The 19,629-nt window shown below is 40.9% G+C and overlaps 1 protein-coding gene across 3 annotated transcripts in view; it reads right to left on the bottom strand.

The window, feature by feature from the left end:
- Positions 1–19,629, bottom strand: part of RNGTT (RNA guanylyltransferase and 5'-phosphatase) — a 118,255-nt gene that overhangs the window by 58,024 nt on the left and 40,602 nt on the right. For all 3 annotated transcript variants that reach the window (XM_033143395.1, XM_033143396.1, XM_033143394.1), the window contains one exon: positions 4,984–5,148. In XM_033143395.1, coding sequence (XP_032999286.1) covers positions 4,984–5,148 — 165 coding nt within the window. The remainder of the gene's footprint in view (positions 1–4,983; positions 5,149–19,629) is intronic.

The following is a 19,629-nucleotide window of genomic DNA, read 5'->3' on the forward strand; positions in this document are numbered from 1 at the left end:
CATAAATGGACACTTGTAGCTGACCCTTGATTCAGTTAAATTCAAAAGTACAGATAAATAAAAATATTTATTCCAGAAAGGCATTTATTCTGACCTTAAAACCTGAAAGCCTGTTGACAGCAGTGAAATGGTTGCTGGATATCTAGATGTTTGGTGCATTAGCATATCACCCCAAAATACTAAACTAGTGTCCTTCAGAAACTAAAATTAATGTCACTGCCCTTTGGTTTGTTTTTGTTTTATTATGTATTTTGTGTTCTCTTTTGTATTTTTAGGTTTTGAACCACCCTGAAATCTTCAGATGAAGGGCAGTATACAAATTTGATTAATAATAATGTCACTGTCCATTTAAACAGTTGTAAAAATATAAAAGAACAAATTGGATTTTGGAGGGGAAATCGGTTGGCTAATTGTATGAACAAGCTTGTTCTATTTTTTGAAAATTATCGTTGGTATTTGTACATTAGAAATCACACCAGCCTCAGCCAGCTTTGGTGTGGTCCAGAGGCTCTCACTGCCCAGCTGATTAGCGTTGAGGAGAGCTCAGACTGGAGCATTCTTCAGCTGTTCCATGCGCTAATCAGCTTGGCTGAGACAAGGGATACAACTGGATCTCACCATTTCAGCACAGAGTGATGGGAGACAGGCCACATAGGAAAGGTGGGTGGGTATTTGTGTGGTGAAGGGGGAGGTTGTGTCTGTATCTATGAGTGAGGAAGGAAGCCAATTCTACCCACCCATGCAGTAAATGCTATCTGAAATGGTCAACTACAGATCTAATTAAATTATGTTCATCACCGGCTTAACTTAATGTGCTGAAACGTATGGCAAATCAAACACAGATTACTACAATCACTGGCAAACACTGTTTTTAACCACTTATTGGTTTTACATACAGTAGACAAGCTATTCATCCCCTTTGAACCCATTAAAGTCAGTAATAGCATCAAACATATTCTTCATACAAGTCTGTTTTTCAGAACTAGGTCCTCCCCTGTCCCCTAATATGCAACTTAATTTACAAAGCAGAGCCGACATGCTGCTTCTCAGCTTTGTTTCTCCTTATGTTTTATGATTTGGTTATTATCTTAGGCATTGCTTTTTCAATGGAAAACTAGGAAGAAAAAAGTTTCACAAATGAAATTATCCGTTAAACTTAACTCATTTTCCAGCCAGAAATAGCCAAAACATACACCTTACTCCCCTCCCCAGGCAAAGCATAGTTTTCTCTATCGTTTCTACTTGGACACAATGTAAGACCAGAAGCAGCCCCACATGTGCCTGTCACTTCTGATTAGTAGGTTCTCAAGCAGGCCTAGCTGGTGAATTCTTACTATCTGCTTCTCACAAGCAGCTCAGGACCCAAGAGGAAATGCTCTCTAATGAAAGCACAATTTAAGCAACCGTTACAAATGGCAGGCCACAATCTACCAAGACTTTGGCTTGCCCTTTAATTGATTGATTTGATTTATACTGCACACCTTCAATTTCCAAGAGTTCCCAGGGTAAGAAAATCACTCTTGCTTCTCCTTTAAAAACAAAAACAAAAATCATCCACTTGAACGGTACTTTCTAAATCCAAAAGTCAATTGCCATGGCCCCTGACCCTGGAGTCTCACAGTGCTCTGAGGAAGACTTGGATAAGATGGTGGTTCAGTCTACTATACCTGGACAGCCTTTACTATCTCCATCTGTTCCCTCCCATTAACCTTGAACTCACAGGATAGATCCCCAGAAGTCCGTATCTTAGATCCATTCAAGAGCCAAAGGATACAGAATCAGGCAAGGCCCTTTAAGAAACACAGCCATCTCTTTCAAGAGAGTATGCTGTATTGGGAAGAAGATTTTCCCTCCCACGGTGGTTTCAGCTCCCTGTTAAGGCAATTATCTTTGCAACAGGGCTCACTGAAGCTGTCCAGGATTCTGTTTTATCCCTTGATTTTACCTGAATGACTTAACAGGACTGGACCTTCCATGACTTTACCTTACTGCAGGGCCAGGACATTTTTGGCTCCAATGGTCAGGTCTCTATCGGGTCCTGCCCACAGGCCAAGTTCAACAGGTGAGATGGGCAACCCACCAGCCAATAACATTATGTCATTCTGATGACACATGACTGACAGGTATGTTCTCCCACCCACCTATCAAAATCCCTTGCATAAGGTTCCCAAGCTTGGGAACCACAGTTCAAAATGCATTGCCAGACCTATGCTTTGCAAACTGCTTCTCACTTATCTTTTCAACTTCCTGTTTCAGAGGTTGAAAGAAGTAGCATGAGGTGGCTTCAAAGAGCAGTGCTGAACTGGAGAAGCAGTTTCCACTTAATGGAAACACTTCCTCTTCCTTGAGCAAGGCATGTTCCTACAACCCATCAGCTAATTAGCAGTTGAGAGTATTTCTTGCTCCAGCAAAGGAACAATCGGAAGCCCGCTTCAAGCTCCCAATTATTCCTTTGAAGAACTGCCCTGATCCACCCCGCATATCTATGACATCAGGAGTAGGGTGCATGCATGTGCCTTCCCCAATATGTGCCTTCATATACTAGATGAGGATGCCTTGCAGACCAGGTTTAGCCCATGGCCAAAGGTTCCCCACCCCTGAAGTTCACGCTGACTGACTTCACCTGCCAAGAAGAAACTCAGCTGAATTGTGACTACTTCTCTGCAAGCCTCAAGTCCCTGCAGAACAGGATGCTTACACTGTAAAATAATGTAGTGGACTCTGCCAAAGCACCATATTCTCTACCAGGGAAACATATATAAGGACATTCCCCGTAGGATAAATTTTGCTCATTTTTAGCTTTGGAGAAATGTCCATATGTCTGGACAGAGTCCAGAGCTAACCATTCCCCAAAACATCACTGCCTCTCTTTACTTCTAGATTTAGAATTGGGGAAATTTTAGTGAGAATGTAATTCTCACATTCATTGAAAGCCAGAGAGGGAGGGAGGGAGGGAGGGAGGAGTCGCCCTCCAAATCACCTTCAAGCACATAGCCCATTCTCTGCAGGAATGTGATATTGCTACCATTCTTTGCTACCTGGGAGTTGCAGACCATCTGGTTAGAAAAGGGGGAAATAATCATGACCATATGAACTGGAGATAGAAGAAGAAAGGAATAGAAGAGGAAAGGGTAGGAATCTCACAGCCACTATCTGTTGTTCTGTCAAAACCCAACATGAGTCTCATCTGCCTCTACAATGAAAGACTACTTGGCAAACAATATATGCTACATGCTATTTACATCCTGCCTTCAGCGTACTGATGCTATTTCAAAATATTTTACAAATTCTTGACACACTTGAGGCCTCCTATTTACCAATATCTCAAAAGTACATCCCTGACACAGAACAGCACTAGGGCTAAAACTAGCACCTGCATTCAATAAATACCCTTCTAGTTATTCCTCCTGTTCAATGGATGAGAATCTATGGAGTATAGAATCCACAGCAATATGACTTTATAGGAATAGGAGGAGAGAGTTGTCTCTCCTTTAAATGCAAGGAGAGTGGTCAGATCCACATTCATCTTAAACCTTCAGTTTGAAATCCAAAGTTTCACATTCCAAGCATGCAGTTCCTACTGAAGTTCCTTTGCCTCTTTCTCTGTATCAAGGAAAAGCTGGTAGGCCAAATGCTTCTCTTGAGTCTGCCAGGAACCAATCAGGTGAAGGACATTCCTGCCTAGCCAGTCATGTTTTGCTTCCCCAAACTCATGGCAAACTGGGGGGGGGGAGCAATTTAAGAGTTTTTGAAGTGACTTTTCTTGAAGTGGCAGAGAAAGATTACAGAATTGTTCTGCTAATTCTTTAAATAAATTTTGTTTTCATTCAGTGTGTGGTTATAGATGCTATATCGAGACATTAAATCAAATCTATATTAGAAGATGAGGGGGAAGCAATTGTCAATTATGAGAGACTGTTTTTCTAAAAGAGCATGTAATCACAAAATCGTATTATTTATTTTTATATCCCTCTAACACTTCAGAGAACTTAAAGTACCATACACTAGATTCCCAAGCAGTTTTTCATTCAGAGACTTAAAAGACTGTCACATAATTACCTTCAGATCCCATCTCTGTCTCTCAGTTACTTTGGCAGTCAAGCAGAAGGGGAGGGAATGCAGTTAAGAGTGGTCTACTTCTAAGGCCTCTCCAGAATCACTGCCATGAAGGATTGTCACTTGTTTTAAAGGAAATCCTGACACCAACATGCCCCCAAAGCAGTACAGAATTCCCATGCAGCTAATCATTTCAAGTAGAATAGTATTCTACATAGTTTCAACAGCAAGGCTGACACTTCAATGAGGTGAGGCAAAGCAATTTGCCGTAGGCTGGAGATCTGACCCTGCCACAGCACCCTTGCCCTCACTGCTAATATTGTACCCTTGTCGCTATTGTTGCATCATGGTGGGAGTGCACGTGCAGCTGCGGTAGCAAGGCAGGCAGCAACACAGGCACAACATCAGGGACAGGGCGGAGGCCCAGATCAGAGGGGGGCGTATTTTGTCTACAGCAGAAAAACGTAACAGGGTGTCCCATTCAAACACCCAAGGCCAGCAGAAGAAACAAACCACAAAATGTTTTAATGAAAAATTCACTCCAATAATTAACTAGAATGAAGAAGACAATATATTCTCCTCCTATGAATGATCCTCATTTCAAACACACATATAGATAGCTCTAGACTTCCCAATAAAGCAACGATAGTATCTGCACCACTACATTGTAAGCACAGAGACAACCCTTTTTCTTGTTCATCACCTTTCTCTAAGTAACTTTTTAAAAAATCTCCCCTAAAATGCACATTCTACTGTATCAATAAAGGTTTTTAAATAAAATAAAATAGTGGATATAAAACAAAAAGAACTTATGTTTGAAGGTATATTTTAAAATGCAAGGATATCTTGAAAGAGATTAAAAACCATATGCAAAGAGAATGACTACTCAAAGGACACAAGAGTTAAATAATCTAAAAACATGTTTACCTTTTTTGAAATGTGGATGTCAAAAAATGGTTTGTTACGAACACTAAAAGGTTCTTGTGCTTTGTCGATTTGTCCAGTCTTCATTTTTTCATGTCGTGGGAATATAATCTCTTTTTCAATACATGCCAGACGAATGTTAAAATCACACTCTCCAACTGGTTGTGCCTGCCAAAAGAAAATACACAATTTGTTAATGTTTGCACATTTATAAAAATCTAAGTGGCATGCACTAAAATATCACCCAACAATGATCTACAACTAAACAGTATTTTAGTAATAAAATGATAAGCAAAGAAATAACAGGGAGGTATGCCATGCCACAACCCTTTTACTCAAATCAGCAGAGTGACTTTACAATTTTATCAATTCAAGAGGGCTGTATCACACAGTCAGCTGCAGAAAAATATTCCAAAGAAACCACTAAGTTAAACTGTTGCCCATTCTCTGCAAAACCTGCTTTTTATTTCTGTACCATACAGCACCATCTCTTGGTTACTCCCTCTTTTTCTGCTTCCTCATCTACAGGACTCACTAGACTCCCTTCTTTCTGCTATCCCTCCACCGGTATCTATGAGCAATATCCAATTAACTTGTTCCATCAGTGCAAGAATTTCCACTTGCGCAACAGAACTTTTTCCCCCTCCCCCCATGCCCCCTTGAATCTGTTCTGGGGGTCCTCCCAACCTACGAGAGACTTGGGGAGGGTACAGGGCAAGGGGTTCCATTGCATGAGAGGAAATCCTTGCGCTGACAGAATGAGTCAGTTTGATCCACCCTATGCATTCCATATTGCTCATTTCTCTCTCTCTCCATCCCACAGCACTCTCCTCTTTACGCCACTGCATATTTTTATGCAATATCACCCACCTTTATATCTTTCCCTCCTAAACACGTTTGCACACACAAACACACCCCACCAGTTACCTCCTTTTCCTTCTTCTAAGTCTTTTTTGTTTTTGGCTGATTCTGATCCCCTATCAATGCTGTGTGTGACAGTGATAGCTGACAAGGCTTTCACTCTCCCAGGAATGTAGAAACTGCAGGAGCATGGCACACAGGTGGGTGGGCAGCATGGCTGGGTGGCTACAATAGACTGAAGAAATTAAGCCAACTCCACCACACACTTCTGAATCAGAAAAGGTGCAGATGTACTGATAAAAGCAATGCTCGTCCCTTCCCTCCATTTCTGTGGGCCTTAGACGGTTCTTATGGTTGGCCAGCAGTAGTCTGTCTCAAGAGACAAAGAGGTAGAGAAAGCACAAGGGCTACCAGGGAGAAAACAGTTTCTACTCACACTGTTGATTCTCTAAATATGTAAAAGGGACCCCGTTTATTCCCACTCAAACACTTCTACTTATACCTACCAGGTATGTTTTAAACCTTTTTGCCCACGGCCATCATATATTGAAATGATCTGCTAATGACAACACCTTGTTTTTACACACAAACAGTCTTAACAGTCGTCAACAGGTTTACCGCACCTATCAGCCAGTCACCCATTCCCACCACCCTTCTGAGTAATACCCCTCCCCACCCTCTCACTATATATAAGGGTCTGGTGACTTCTGTTTCAATGTATCTGAAGAAGTGTGCATGCACACGAAAGCTCATACCAAGAACAAACTTAGTTGGTCTCTAAGGTGCTACTGGAAGGATTTTCTTATTTTTTATTTTGTTTACAGAAAGAGCTGTGAGAGTTAGGTGTGACACAAGGCAGGTCAGACTCAATCGCAGGTAACCAACAGTTATACTTTATTATCAAATAACTATAAGAAGAAAAATGTGCATTTTCAAAAGGTTACTAAAATACGTTAGTGTTTACATTAACCAGGGTTCTGTTCCTCTAAATGACAGTTCCACTGTAACTGCTTCAGCTGAACTGCCAATTATCCTGAGCCACTCATCCCAGTGGATTTGAGTGCTGAGGATTTCCTGGATATCACTTGCCTCCTGGAAACACAAGGAGTTTCTATGGAGCTTCTCTTACAGTCTTCACCCTGGCTGAGCTCCCTGCAGCCTTACCATAGACCCCCCTCTTTACTGACCACTGTCACTGCTTACAGCTCCCTTTGAGGCTTCACTGCAAGAAATGTCATGATTCTCTCAGCCCCTTCTTGAGCCTAAGACAGTGATATCAGCTCTTTAAGGCAGACGATGGCCAGTGTCTTTAATTGCCTCATGTATAGGAGTGAATCTGCTTAGAACAGGGTAACCCAAAGTGTTTCATATTATGTTCAAGTACCATCTAAGTATTTCAGATCTAGAATCCCTGTCTCTTTTGTAAGTCCTGTTAATATCCAAGTATGAAAAGCAATTTCACAATTTTTCATGTTGAGACATTTTTGTGATTCAAGTGAAAGCAATCTAAATTCTACATACTCAGCATTTTCATTGAAAGGGTGTTGACATTTCAAACAGTAATAACATTCGCAACTTCCTGAAAAACATTCATCACCTTTCTAGCACTTTTCATCAAGGTATTGTTGCAGCAATCATAGTACTGGGATTGCTACCTTGCTTGGAATAGGTTTGGTTTAACGTTTTGCTAGCTTTTTGAAATAAGATTTAACGGAAATTAAGATACAAGTATATGTGCTATAACTATATAGAAAAAGCAAGTGCTATATTTGGTCCCTAGAACTTTATGTATTTTGAAGGTACTGAATTTTTCAATCCATCACACATATTTATGTGTTGCTAGTATGGTGGTTTTCAAAAGATCAAGTTAATTTATTCGAAACTGAATTGACACAAAAATTGAGAATGTTTCATATTCGCGTCTAGTCCTTCCTTCCCCAGCAATTTTGTGCTAAAGAGGCACTTTTAGGCATGGTAGCATCAAAAATCACTCTTGACCCCTTGTATATGTGCCAGATTGCAAAAGTCTACTTCACACATCAAAATTTTGCACTGCATAACACAACATTACAGTGTGGAATGGGAAGGAATAGAGTTAACACATTCATCTTTGAGATATAGTATAGCTGCTGGAGAAAGGAGTGTGTACATATATATTCACACACAGGATTAAGTGACAAAACCAACTTGTAAGTAAAGTAGTAATACCTTCTTTACAGACTTCCTGGAACAGCACAGCTGTTACCTACTCCACTGTTGCTCCCATACCACGCTACTGATACTGTCTACATAATCCACACGGTATCATGCAACAATACCTAATCACAAGGACAGAAAATGTGAAAGCTTTGCTGGTAGCAGTAGGAGAGTAAATGCAGAAAGATCCATGGACCTTTCTCAAAAATTCACCCTTAGTATTCTTCTCATCCCTCCTTGCAACATGGACAAACACACCACTCTTTCAACACGTGGTATCAGCTATTCAACCCCAAAAGCTACAGATTGTGTCTAATGGTGGTTTTATACCAGGCATAGGCAACCTTCGGCTCTCCAGATGTTTTGGCCTACAACTCCCATGATCCCTAGCTAACAGGACCAGTGGTCAGGGATGATGGGAATTGTAGTCCGAAACATCTGGAGAGCCGAAGGTTGCCTATGCCTGTTTTATACTAATAGAACATAAGGTACTGCACATGATTTTCACTAATTCCTCCAACCGCCTGCAGTCCATGTTTCTCCCCACACGCAAAGACACAAGCTGCTTCTGAGGGTTGAGGAGCCCCTGGAACAATATGGGAGGCTGATTACTCTTGGATGGTAAAAGACTGTACAACACTTAGATCAGATGTAAGCCTCTGCAAGAAGATCAAACCTATCATGGATCACTGCCTTGTCGTGGCGAAGGGGCTTGAATTACTCAGGGAAGCTATGGACAGGTCAAGAAGGACAGGTCATAGTGGAGAGTTTGGACCAAACGTGATCCACCTGGAGAAGGAACTGGCAAGCCACTCCAGTATCCCTGCCAAGAAAACTCCATGGACAAAGACAACAGGCATATAAAAGATATGACGCTGGAAGATGAGCCCCTCAGGTCGGAAGGCGTCCAACATGCTACTGGGGAAGAGTGGAGGACAAGTACAAGTAGATCCAGAGCTGATGAAGCGGCTGGGCCAAAGCCGAAAGGACGTTCAGTTGCTGATATGCCTGGAAGTGAAAGGAAAGTCCAATGCTGTAAAGAAAAGTATTGCATAGGAACCTGGAATGTAAGAACCATGAACCTTGGAAAGCTGGATGTGGTAAAAAATGAGATGGCAAGAATAAACATTGACATCCTAGGCATCAGTGAACTAAAATGGACAGGAATGGGCGAATTCAGTTCGGATGACTATCATATCTACTACTGTGGGCAGGAATCCCGTAAAAGAAATGGAGTGGCCCTCATAGTCAACAAAAGAGTGGCGAAAGCTGTACTGGGATGCAATTTCAAAAATGATAGAATGATCTCGATACGAATCCAAGGCAGACCTTTTAACATCACAGTAATCCAAGTTTATGCACCAACTACCAGTGCTGAAGAAACTGAAATTGATCAGTTCTATGAAGACTTACAACAACTTATAGAAATGACACCAAAGAAGGATGTTCTTCTCATTATAGGGGATTGGAATGCTAAAGTAGGGAGTCAAGAGATAAAAGGAACAACTGGCAAGTTTGGCCTTGGAGTTCAAAATGAAGCAGGGCAAAGGCTAATAGAGTTCTGTCAAGAGAACAAGCTGGTCATCACAAACACTCTTTTCCAACAACACAAGAGACGACTCTACACATGGACATCACCAGATGGGCAACATCGAAATCAGATTGATTATATTCTCTGCAGCCAAAGATGGAGAAGCTCTATACACTCAGCAAAAACAAGACCTGGAGCTGACTGTGGCTCAGATCACCAGCTTCTTATAGCAAAATTCCAGCTTAAACTGAAGAAAGTAGGAAAAACCACTGGGCCAGTAAGATTCAATCTAAATCAAATCCCTTATGAATACACAGTTGAAGTGAAGAACAGGTTTAAGGATTTAGATTTGGTGGATAGAGTGCCTGAAGAACTGTGGATGGAGGCTCGTAACATTATACAGGAGACAGCAACGAAAACCATCCCAATGAAAAAGAAATGCAAGAAAGCAAAGTGGCTGTCCAATGAGGCCTTACAAATAGCGGGGGAGAGAAGGCAAGCAAAATGCGAGGGAGATCGTGAAAGATACAGGAAATTGAATGCAGATTTCCAAAGAATAGCAAGGAGAGACAAGAGGGCCTTTCTAAACGAGCAATGCAAAGAAATAGAGGAAAATAACAGAATGGGGAAAACCAGAGATTTGTTCAAGAAAATTGGAGATATGAAAGGAAGATTTCGTACAAAGATTACAACAATTAAGGACAAAAGTGGAAAGGACCTAACAGAAGCAGAAGACATCAAGAAGAGGTGGCAAGAATACACAGAGGAATTATACCAGAAAGATATGGAGGTCTCATACACCCCAGGTAATGTGGTTGCTGACCTTGAGCCAGACATCCTGGAGAGTGAAGTCAAATGGGCCTTAGAAAGCCTGGCTAACAACAAGGCCAGTGGAAGTGATGATATTCCAGCTGAACTATTTAAAATTTTAAAAGATGATGCTGTTAAGGTGCTACACTCAATATGCCAGCAAGTTTGGAAAACTCAGCAGTGGCCAGAGGATTGGAGAAGATCAGTCTACATCCCAATCCCAAAGAAGGGCAGTGCCAAAGAATGCTCCAACTACCGCACAATTGCACTCATTTCACACGCTAGCAAGGTTATGCTTAAAATTCTACAAGGCAGGTTTAAGCAGTATGTGGACCGAGAACTCCCAGAAGTGCAAGCTGGATTTCGAAGGGGCAGAGGAACCAGAGACCAAATTGCAAACATGCGCTGGATTATGGAGAAAGCTAGAGAGTTCCAGAAAAACATCTTCTTCTGCTTCATTGACTACACAAAAGCATTTGACTGTGTCGACCACAACAAACTATGGCAAGTTCTTAAAGAAATGGGAGTGCCGGATCACCTCATTTGTCTCCTGAGAAATCTCTATGTGGGACAAGAAGCTACAGTTAGAACTGGATATGGAACAACTGATTGGTTCAAAATTGGGAAAGGAGTACGACAAGGCTGTATATTGTCTCCCTGCTTATTTAACTTATATGCAGAATTCATCATGCGAAAGGCTGGACTGGATGAATCCCATACCGGAATTAAGATTGCCGGAAAAAATATCAACAACCTCAGATATGCTGATGACACTACCTTGATGGCAGAAAGTGAGGAGGAATTAAAGAACCTTTTAATGAGGGTGAAAGAGGAGAGCGCAAAATATGGTCTGAAGCTCAACATCAAAAAAACTAAGATCATGGCCACTGGTCCCATCACCTCCTGGCAAATAGAAGGGGAAGAAATGGAGGCAGTGAGAGATTTCACTTTTTTGGGTTCCACGATCACTGCAGATGGTGACAGCAGTCACGAAATTAGAAGACGCCTGCTTCTTGGGAGAAAAGCAATGACAAACCTAGACAGCATCTTAAAAAGCAAAGACATCACCTTGCTGACAAAGGTCCGTATAGTTAAAGCTATGGTTTTCCCAGTAGTAATGTACGGAAGTGAGAGCTGGACCATAAAGAAGGCTGATCGCCGAAGAATTGATGCTTTTGAATTATGGTGCTGGAGGAGACTCTTGAGAGTCCCATGGACTGCAAGAAGATCAAACCTATCCATTCTCAAAGAAATCAGCCCTGAGTGCTCACTAGAAGGACAGATCCTGAAGTTGAGGCTCCAGTACTTTGGCCACCTCATGAGAAGAGAAGACTCCCTGGAAAAGACCCTGATGTTGGGAAAGATGGAGGGCACAAGGAGAAGGGGACGACAGAGGATGAGATGGTTGGACAGTGTTCTCGAAGCTACTAACATGAGTTTGGCCAAACTGCGAGAGGCAGTGAAGGATAGGCGTGCCTGGCGTGCTCTGGTCCATGGGGTCACGAAGAGTCGGACACGACTGAACGACTGAACAACAATCCATTCTCAAAGAAATCAGCCCTGAGTGCTCACTAGAAGGACAGATCCTGAAGTTGAGGCTTCAGTACTTTGGCCACCTCATGAGAAGAGAAGACTCCCTAGAAAAGACCCTGATGTTGGGAAAGATGGAGGGCACAAGGAGAAGGGGACGACAGAGGATGAGATGGTTGGACAGTGTTCTTGAAGCTACTAACATGAGTTTGGCCAAACTGCGAGAGGCAGTGAAGGATAGGCGTGCCTGGCGTGCTCTGGTTCATGGGGTCACGAAGAGTCGGACACGACTGAAAGACTTAACAACAACAACAAAGCCTCTGCTTCCTGGTTCCACAGCTCTAAGATCAGAGATAAGTCTGTGCTTGCTCCTTGCTTGACCGTTCAATCATCTGTTGTCATATGATTTGTCAAGTGAATGGCCTAACCCACCTATCAAAACTGGCCTCCAGAAGGTGGGCCAATTGGGGTGGATCCAGCTCTCCATCTAATGAAGGTTTCCCACCCTGGGGATATGCCAAAATCAGGTGCATCACCTTGCGTGGAAGCACTTTCAGCTAGTATGAAGCTTCCATGTTTGCAAGACCCATTACACTGCATTGGATTATTCATACACAGCTAAATACTGGTATGTTATTATGTTTGCAATGAGAAATTTCAAAATGGGCAAGCTGCTTCCTAAACAGAGTCACTCCCCCCCCCCAAGTGTTATACCTTGAGTAACATGAATAATTTACTAGGCAGAGAATACACCCAAAGAAGTTAGGCACATAAGGCATGTCCTTGCCTTAATTTACTTAGCCTAAGCAGAGCATATGCCATAACTTTCCTAACAAGTTTTATTATTCTGAAACCAAACTGTAACCCAACAGGCTGAAATATCAGCTTTTGGCAGCATTACTAATGATAATTCAAAGCATGCATGGCTAACATCTGCATTTTCAAGTGTCATAATAATAAATCTAAACATCCTTAAAGAAGATGAAATATAATTTATTGGAATGGAAATAGCATGGTAAAGCCTTTGGAATTATCCATTTTTTCTCTTAAATTGTGTCTGACTCACCGTCCAGCATAACCAATAGATGACCAAGGTTCTACAATGCCAGAGCAAAGGCTTGTTTAAGATAGCTGCTGACTACAGAATGCTGCTGCCAGACTAGCAACAAGGGCAGCTTTCTTTGAGGTTGTTGTTACGATTGAAGGCTGCCCTTCCGTCTTACCAAAAGTTGGACTTGAGGCTTTATGACACTTCTGTAAAATCACTATTATGGAATCCCAAAAATGTCCTTAAGCATTCAAAGACCTTAGGCAGTAATTCTCTACTAAATCTCAAAAACAAAGATTTTTAATATTTCAAGCATCATTTGTATAAGAAAAATATGCTCAAAACCATTGAGTAGCTTTTATATTTTTAAAAGCTAGTTTAACAAAAAAAAGTTGCAATGGAAAATCTATTTAGTATGTAAGGAGAGAACAAATAATTATCATGAATTATAGTTTTTCCATTTTAAAGAGATATATTTCAAAAACTTATATAAAAAGGAAAGTCCATGTATACGAAGTCTGCAAGCTGACCAAATTAGAGAACCAGTAAGAGGACAAACCTTATACCTGTACTATGAATTGATTTAAAATCAATACATAAAGCCTCTAATATTATAGACTACAACTGATTTTCCTATAAAGACTAATTTGTGAAATTCATAAATATTGTAAATAAAACATGCTTATTTAAACACAAATTTAAAACGATTTTAAAAATACAAAACCAAGTACTCAATCCAAATAGCAATTATGACTACATGACTACAAAGCTAAAAACCATTTCCTATTTAAGCTCAATTTAACCTACTTTTAAAATTATTAGAATCCTATTAAGAGCATCTTTAAGCTTGACACAAAACCACAGTCACTTCATAAATAATGCATGAGACAGCAAAATAACTATTTGCTCTTAGTCAACTTGCTACCGGTACATTAAATAGCAACTTTCAGGGAAATGTGAAACAAAACTGCATTATAATCCAATGTCTTTGAAGTGGAAGATTGTATGTACAGTACCGCACAATGGATATCGCAACCTCTTAAAAAACTTCAAGAACCTGGATAGCACAGTGTCATCTGCCATGGAGTACTCATATGACAAAGTTATAGGGAGGCCTCTTCCAAAATGCTTTTGGACCTTACAGATTGTTGCTTTCTCTTTATAATACATGCAAGCAACAAATAGGAAAGCTTGAGTCCTTGCTAACACACTGGAGTGTTTTTTAGTCCTAAATTTTATTACTGTTACATTACAAATGCAAATTGCATCCACAATGTGTAGATTCTTGTGGGGAGTCTATGCATTCTAATAACAGGTGGGATTTGGTATATTTACCATATTGATTCCAATCATTGCAAGCTATGACCATTTACCAACAAAACCTAGCATTATGCACCTGCCATGTCCTAATTCAGATCATTCCCCCCCCCATTTTATTTTGCATTTTAGTTAACCATTCCAAGTTAGAGGATAGATCTTCTAGCTAACACAATTTCAGTTGGTGCCTCTGCTATGAAGATTGTAGGCATAGATGGCAATCGAGGCCACCATGGACTGAAGCAGAAATGTGGTGCCCTTCAGATGTTGCTAGACATCAACCCCACACAGATGGCCAATGGGCAGGGTTGGCCCAACAATAATTAGAAAGGATCGTATTGGCAACCCAAGCATCTCCCACAAGCAAATTTGGAAGAGCAAGTCAAAGGCTCTGTTCCTCTCTATAAAAACTCAGGTGATCTCAAGCTACCCTTTTAACTACAGGTAGGTAGCTGTGTTGGTCTGCCATAGTCAAAACAAAATAAAAAAATAAAAAAAATTCCTTCCTACTGGAAGGAATTTTTTTATTTTTTATTTTGTTTTACCCTTTTAACTGGCATTTTTATATACTGCTTTTCCCTCCTCGGGGAGATACGGAAAGCAGGTGTCTGACTCAGTTGCTCCCTCTCCTGCCCCTTTATAAAGGAAGACATAAAACAATCATTTTAGCTTGCCTACTCACGAAGTGCTTGGAAAAAACTATTTCAGTCAAAGATCTTTAATTTATTATTCCCACCAGCAGAGTGCAGTTTGAAGACAGACAATAGTAGATGAATGACATATATGTATAATGGGAATCTAGGGACAATTTAACCAACGCCAAGAACATTTTTTAAAAAAAACATTTTCTGCCAATTAAGCCATTCAGGACAGCAGAGATGTCCACAAAACAATGTCAATATTCACAAAGGAATAAAAACAGAATGCATGCAGTTCATTCTGTAACAGCTATGTGCTCACTGACAGCATCTACCCAACATTGCATCCTTTTACTCAGTATAAATTAATGCAGACTACTTAATGTTCTCATGACTGGTGCTCCACTGCAGCCTGGGTAGGTTAAAATGCTCCTTCCCACTAGCTTGGACTCACGAGTGTTCTATCACTTGGAATCCAAGGAGCATGCAACTAGTTTGATGCGTCCAAAAAGGCGCCAGGGTGTCTTTGCCCCCCAATAATTGTTGGGAGGGGACCGGGGGCCCTCAATGTTGAGGGGGTGGAGGAGGCCAAGCGCAGAGCAGTTTTGGTGGCTGGCTCCCCCTGAGCACGAGAGAGGAGCAGCTAGCCACTGAAGCCTCTGTTTGCTTGGGTTTTCTTATTTACTGTATTTTTTGTTCCTTAAGACACACTTTTTCCCTCCTAAAAAGGAAGGGAAAATGTCTGTGTGCCTTATGGAGCGAAGGCTCCCTGTCAAGCCAGCTTTTGGGATCGGCGCGCAGGGCGTGGGGTGGTGGAGGAAGCAGCAGCATCCCCGCTGCTTGCTCCACCAACCTCCGCCCCACCCGCCAATCCCAAAAGCAGCCTGCTTTTGGGATCGGCGCACTGCACGTGGGGTGGTGGAGGAAGCAGCAGCATTCCAGCTGCTTCCTCCACCACCCCACGCATTTCTACCGGGTGTTGCTTGCCTCCCCCGACACAGGCAAAAGTGGGGGAGGAGAAACAGGAAACCCAACAGCATCACTACCGGGCTTCCCCTTTTTCCGCCCCACTTTCACCAGTGTCAGCAGGGGCAGGTGAGGCTCTGCCGCTGCTGCCTCCTCCGCTCCCACTCCAGCGCCCCCTCCCAGCCTTTTAGAGGAGGAAAACCAATTTTTTCTGGTTTTCACCCTCTAAAAAATAGGTGCATCTTATGGTTCAGTGCATCATATGGACCGAAAAGTACGGTAATTAATTTTGAGGTTTATGTCTTGTTACATTTTGACGGTATAGTATTGCCTGTTAAAACAATCAAAATGTTTTAATAAAAAGTATTGTTGTTGTTGTTTAAAAAAGAACTTGTCCTTAAGTGCTAGCTTACCACCAGTTTCTGATGTGGAAGTGCATTCAAATACGTTGTCCCTCAGCTGCAAATACCTTCTACCAAATGTGTGTATGAATCATAAGGCTGGGAAGTTATTTGCTCACAAAAGCTGCCTCAAGTTACAGAGGCAATTTACTAAGGAAGGCTGTAATTTTATTTGAAATTACAATGATTCCAGTGATGTTTTGATTATTGAGTGTTTTCTTATCTACTAATTCAACCCAGCAGATAAGTAGCCCCTGCACTTGCTCCCTCAAACTGCACACCATGTGCAATGCAAGAAAAGCTTATATGTCCACAGAAACACCACTGAGGATGAACAGCAACTGAGCAGGCTATTCACCTGAAGCCAGTTTTCATTCACTATTGGTAAGGCAGCAAGTGAAAAATTGTCATCCTGGACACATCAATGCTAGAACCTGACCTTGTATACATCCTGAAAAAAATCCCACATAGTGAAGGCAAAACTGCTGGACATTTTAAAAGGAAGGATTCAAAGTAAAAGAGAAGTTTTGAATGGGTCAGAATGTCTCTAAGGTACAACAGGACTCTTATTATGGCATAAACTAGTTATCAATTCCATCAAAGTTTAACTCAATTATGAAATCAACCCTTAATTCTATTTCACACAATATTCTTTTTTAACCACATTTCTATCTAGGTGCTTGGATTTCAGATTCTGAAGGTCTTTTTGAGACTGAAGCAATATTTTAAAAAGCTTATTGTAGAAATGATTACGGATGGGAACTTGGTAAATTAATTCACCACATATAGACTACATTATCAAGTCAGACTTTGATTTTAAAAGCCAGAATACACCAGATTAACTTGTCTGACCTCTTGTAAAGCACAATGAATTACATTTCTTCCCATTACTTAATATGTAGCCCATCCAATTTGTATTTAATCAGAAGTTGTCTGAGAAAAACATATGTGATCAATCTGACCATTGCTTTCTCTCTTGATGCATTTACAAACTCACACAAAGTAGTAGTAGCAGTTGCTGTTCTTTTTTTCCTCCCCTAAGCTTTTACATGCTCCCTCCTTTCTTTACCTAGAACAAAATAACACGCTGATAGGAAAGACTCTCCCACAGAAGGATATTTAAAACTTTTAATTGCATTATCTGTGCAGTAGCAAACAGATGATCATGTTGGCTTCTGTCAACAGCCAGGGAACCAAGGGCCACTGGGTAGGTGTAGCTCTTACCTCCCAAGAACACCATTTGTGGCAAGTGGAAGATTAGCTTGACCCCATTGGGGGACGTCAAAGTGAGCATCTCTAGTGAGTTTACTTCCCCCTTCCCTCTCAGAGACATTCTAGCCCATCATCAACTACAAGATTAAAGACCTATGGAACACCTCAAGTACAGCACAGCAGTAACTGACCTGAATTGGAAACTACTGCCTATTATAACACTTTACCTCTTTGTTCTAGCTTTGCAAAGTCCCTTGTGAGTTTTCCCTTCCACACACCCCGCACCTTCAATGTCTCATTGCTTCATTAGTAAACATTGTCTGGTGTCTTACTTTCATTTACGTACAGTTCCCATCAGCAGCAATGGCCCATTTCACATATAACTAGGAACGTAAAAAAGCTGCCTTATCTGAAAGCTGATAATTGGTCCATCGAGTTCACTGTTGTCTACACTGATGGGCAGTGGCTCTCTCCGCCGACTTCTAAATCAACAATTATGGCTTGTTTGAACAAATTATAGATTACACGAACCAGATTTTCCCCAATTTCAGACATTAAGGTATATAAATTAGATTAAAAACAGAAGCAGATTCTTCCTCATGCCCACAATTGGATACAAGGCTCATGCACATAAGATTCACCACTGCTTATGCATAGTGCTAAATTAAGGTTTAGTTTGTGCACAAAACAGGATATTGTGCACTTTTTTGTATGAGCCAGTTTGAGAATATTCTTTTAAAATGGCATGAATATATAATGTATTAAAAAAAACTTTTAAAGCAACTGTTATAAACTCTACTTTTATACATTCTCTTACTACTGACTGCACATAATTCAATGCAGCACAAATTAGTGTTAATGTTTATATTCTGATTTTGTACTTGGGTCTAAATTGGGAGTGGCTATCTGTTTTTATACCATTTTCGTAATGACCCATTGGGCCCCTTCCAAACATTAGGTAGAGCAGAATTTTAAAAATAAATAACTAAGCAACAACTAGCACTTTTCTTCTGCGACAAGTCATTGCGTCCCATTGATTTTCATTGTTCAGTACCTAATAACTCTGATAAAACTATGCTTCTTCTTGCCAAGTCAAACATTCCAGCTAAACTATTTTTGTAATTAGGCTTCTATAATTATCATAAAGACAGTTTGTTAGCTTTTTTCATCTTTACAGCTTGGCTACTGTTAATGGCCTTTTGAAGATAAAGCCTTACTTCTGCTCCTGCTGATAACACATTGTCTGGAACTGTCCTTGAACTGGAAGCACAATGCTGCTTAGTAAATTCCCTTTTCAGATTCCCACTATATTCTAAGCAACCTAAAGTATTTTGACTTTCAAGCATTACTAATCACAACCAGGGTTAATATAGTTCCTGATGGCTGAAATCTACCCTATCAGCATAGGTGTTCCTTTCCTCCTAAAATAAGCACACAAACTTCTAGAATAGTCTACTTTGTTTGAAGTATGTGTGCTGCTAAAGAAACTGCCTTTTGGTAAAGAAATAAACAACTCATTAATTTAAAAATTAGTTCGTTGACCCAGAACAGTAAATCAATGAAACAGAATGCAGGGCAATACATTGGGTCCAGTTCAGTTTCTTAAGCTATGATATGCACACAAATGCTTGTGCCCACACACTTCATTTTTGAAGCACGTCTTCCCTCCTGCCTTTTTGGCAGACCCCAATTAAATGTTTCCCAATTTAATTAACCATCATTTCTCTTTGCATCCAAACAGGAAACCCATAATTACAGCTATGGAGGTAAAAACAGGAACTGAAAACTTGAGTCATTTCCAGTGGATTTTGACTCCCCCCCCCCAATTTATTGTTTTGGTTGGTTGGTTGGTTGGTTGGTTGGTGTTTGTTTCAACCCACCCTTCACCCAAAGGTCCCAGGGCAGGTTACAACCATTAAAATTTAATACACAGTATTAAAAACCATTGTAAATATCTTAAAATAACAGAGATAAGTGACTTCTCCTTCCTTTCCTTCCCCCATACAGCCTTCCATCCAGTTCAAAATATGCTTGATGGTTCCCCAACTGTCTGGAGCATATTTGGGGGGTACATGGAAGGTTACAAGGAAGAGGAGGGGGAAAGGAAATCCTTTTGCAGAAGCAATATCAAATCCACCA

The sequence above is a fragment of the Lacerta agilis genome, chromosome 3 (genome assembly GCF_009819535.1).
Source record: "Lacerta agilis isolate rLacAgi1 chromosome 3, rLacAgi1.pri, whole genome shotgun sequence".
Classification (NCBI taxonomy): domain Eukaryota; kingdom Metazoa; phylum Chordata; class Lepidosauria; order Squamata; family Lacertidae; genus Lacerta; species Lacerta agilis.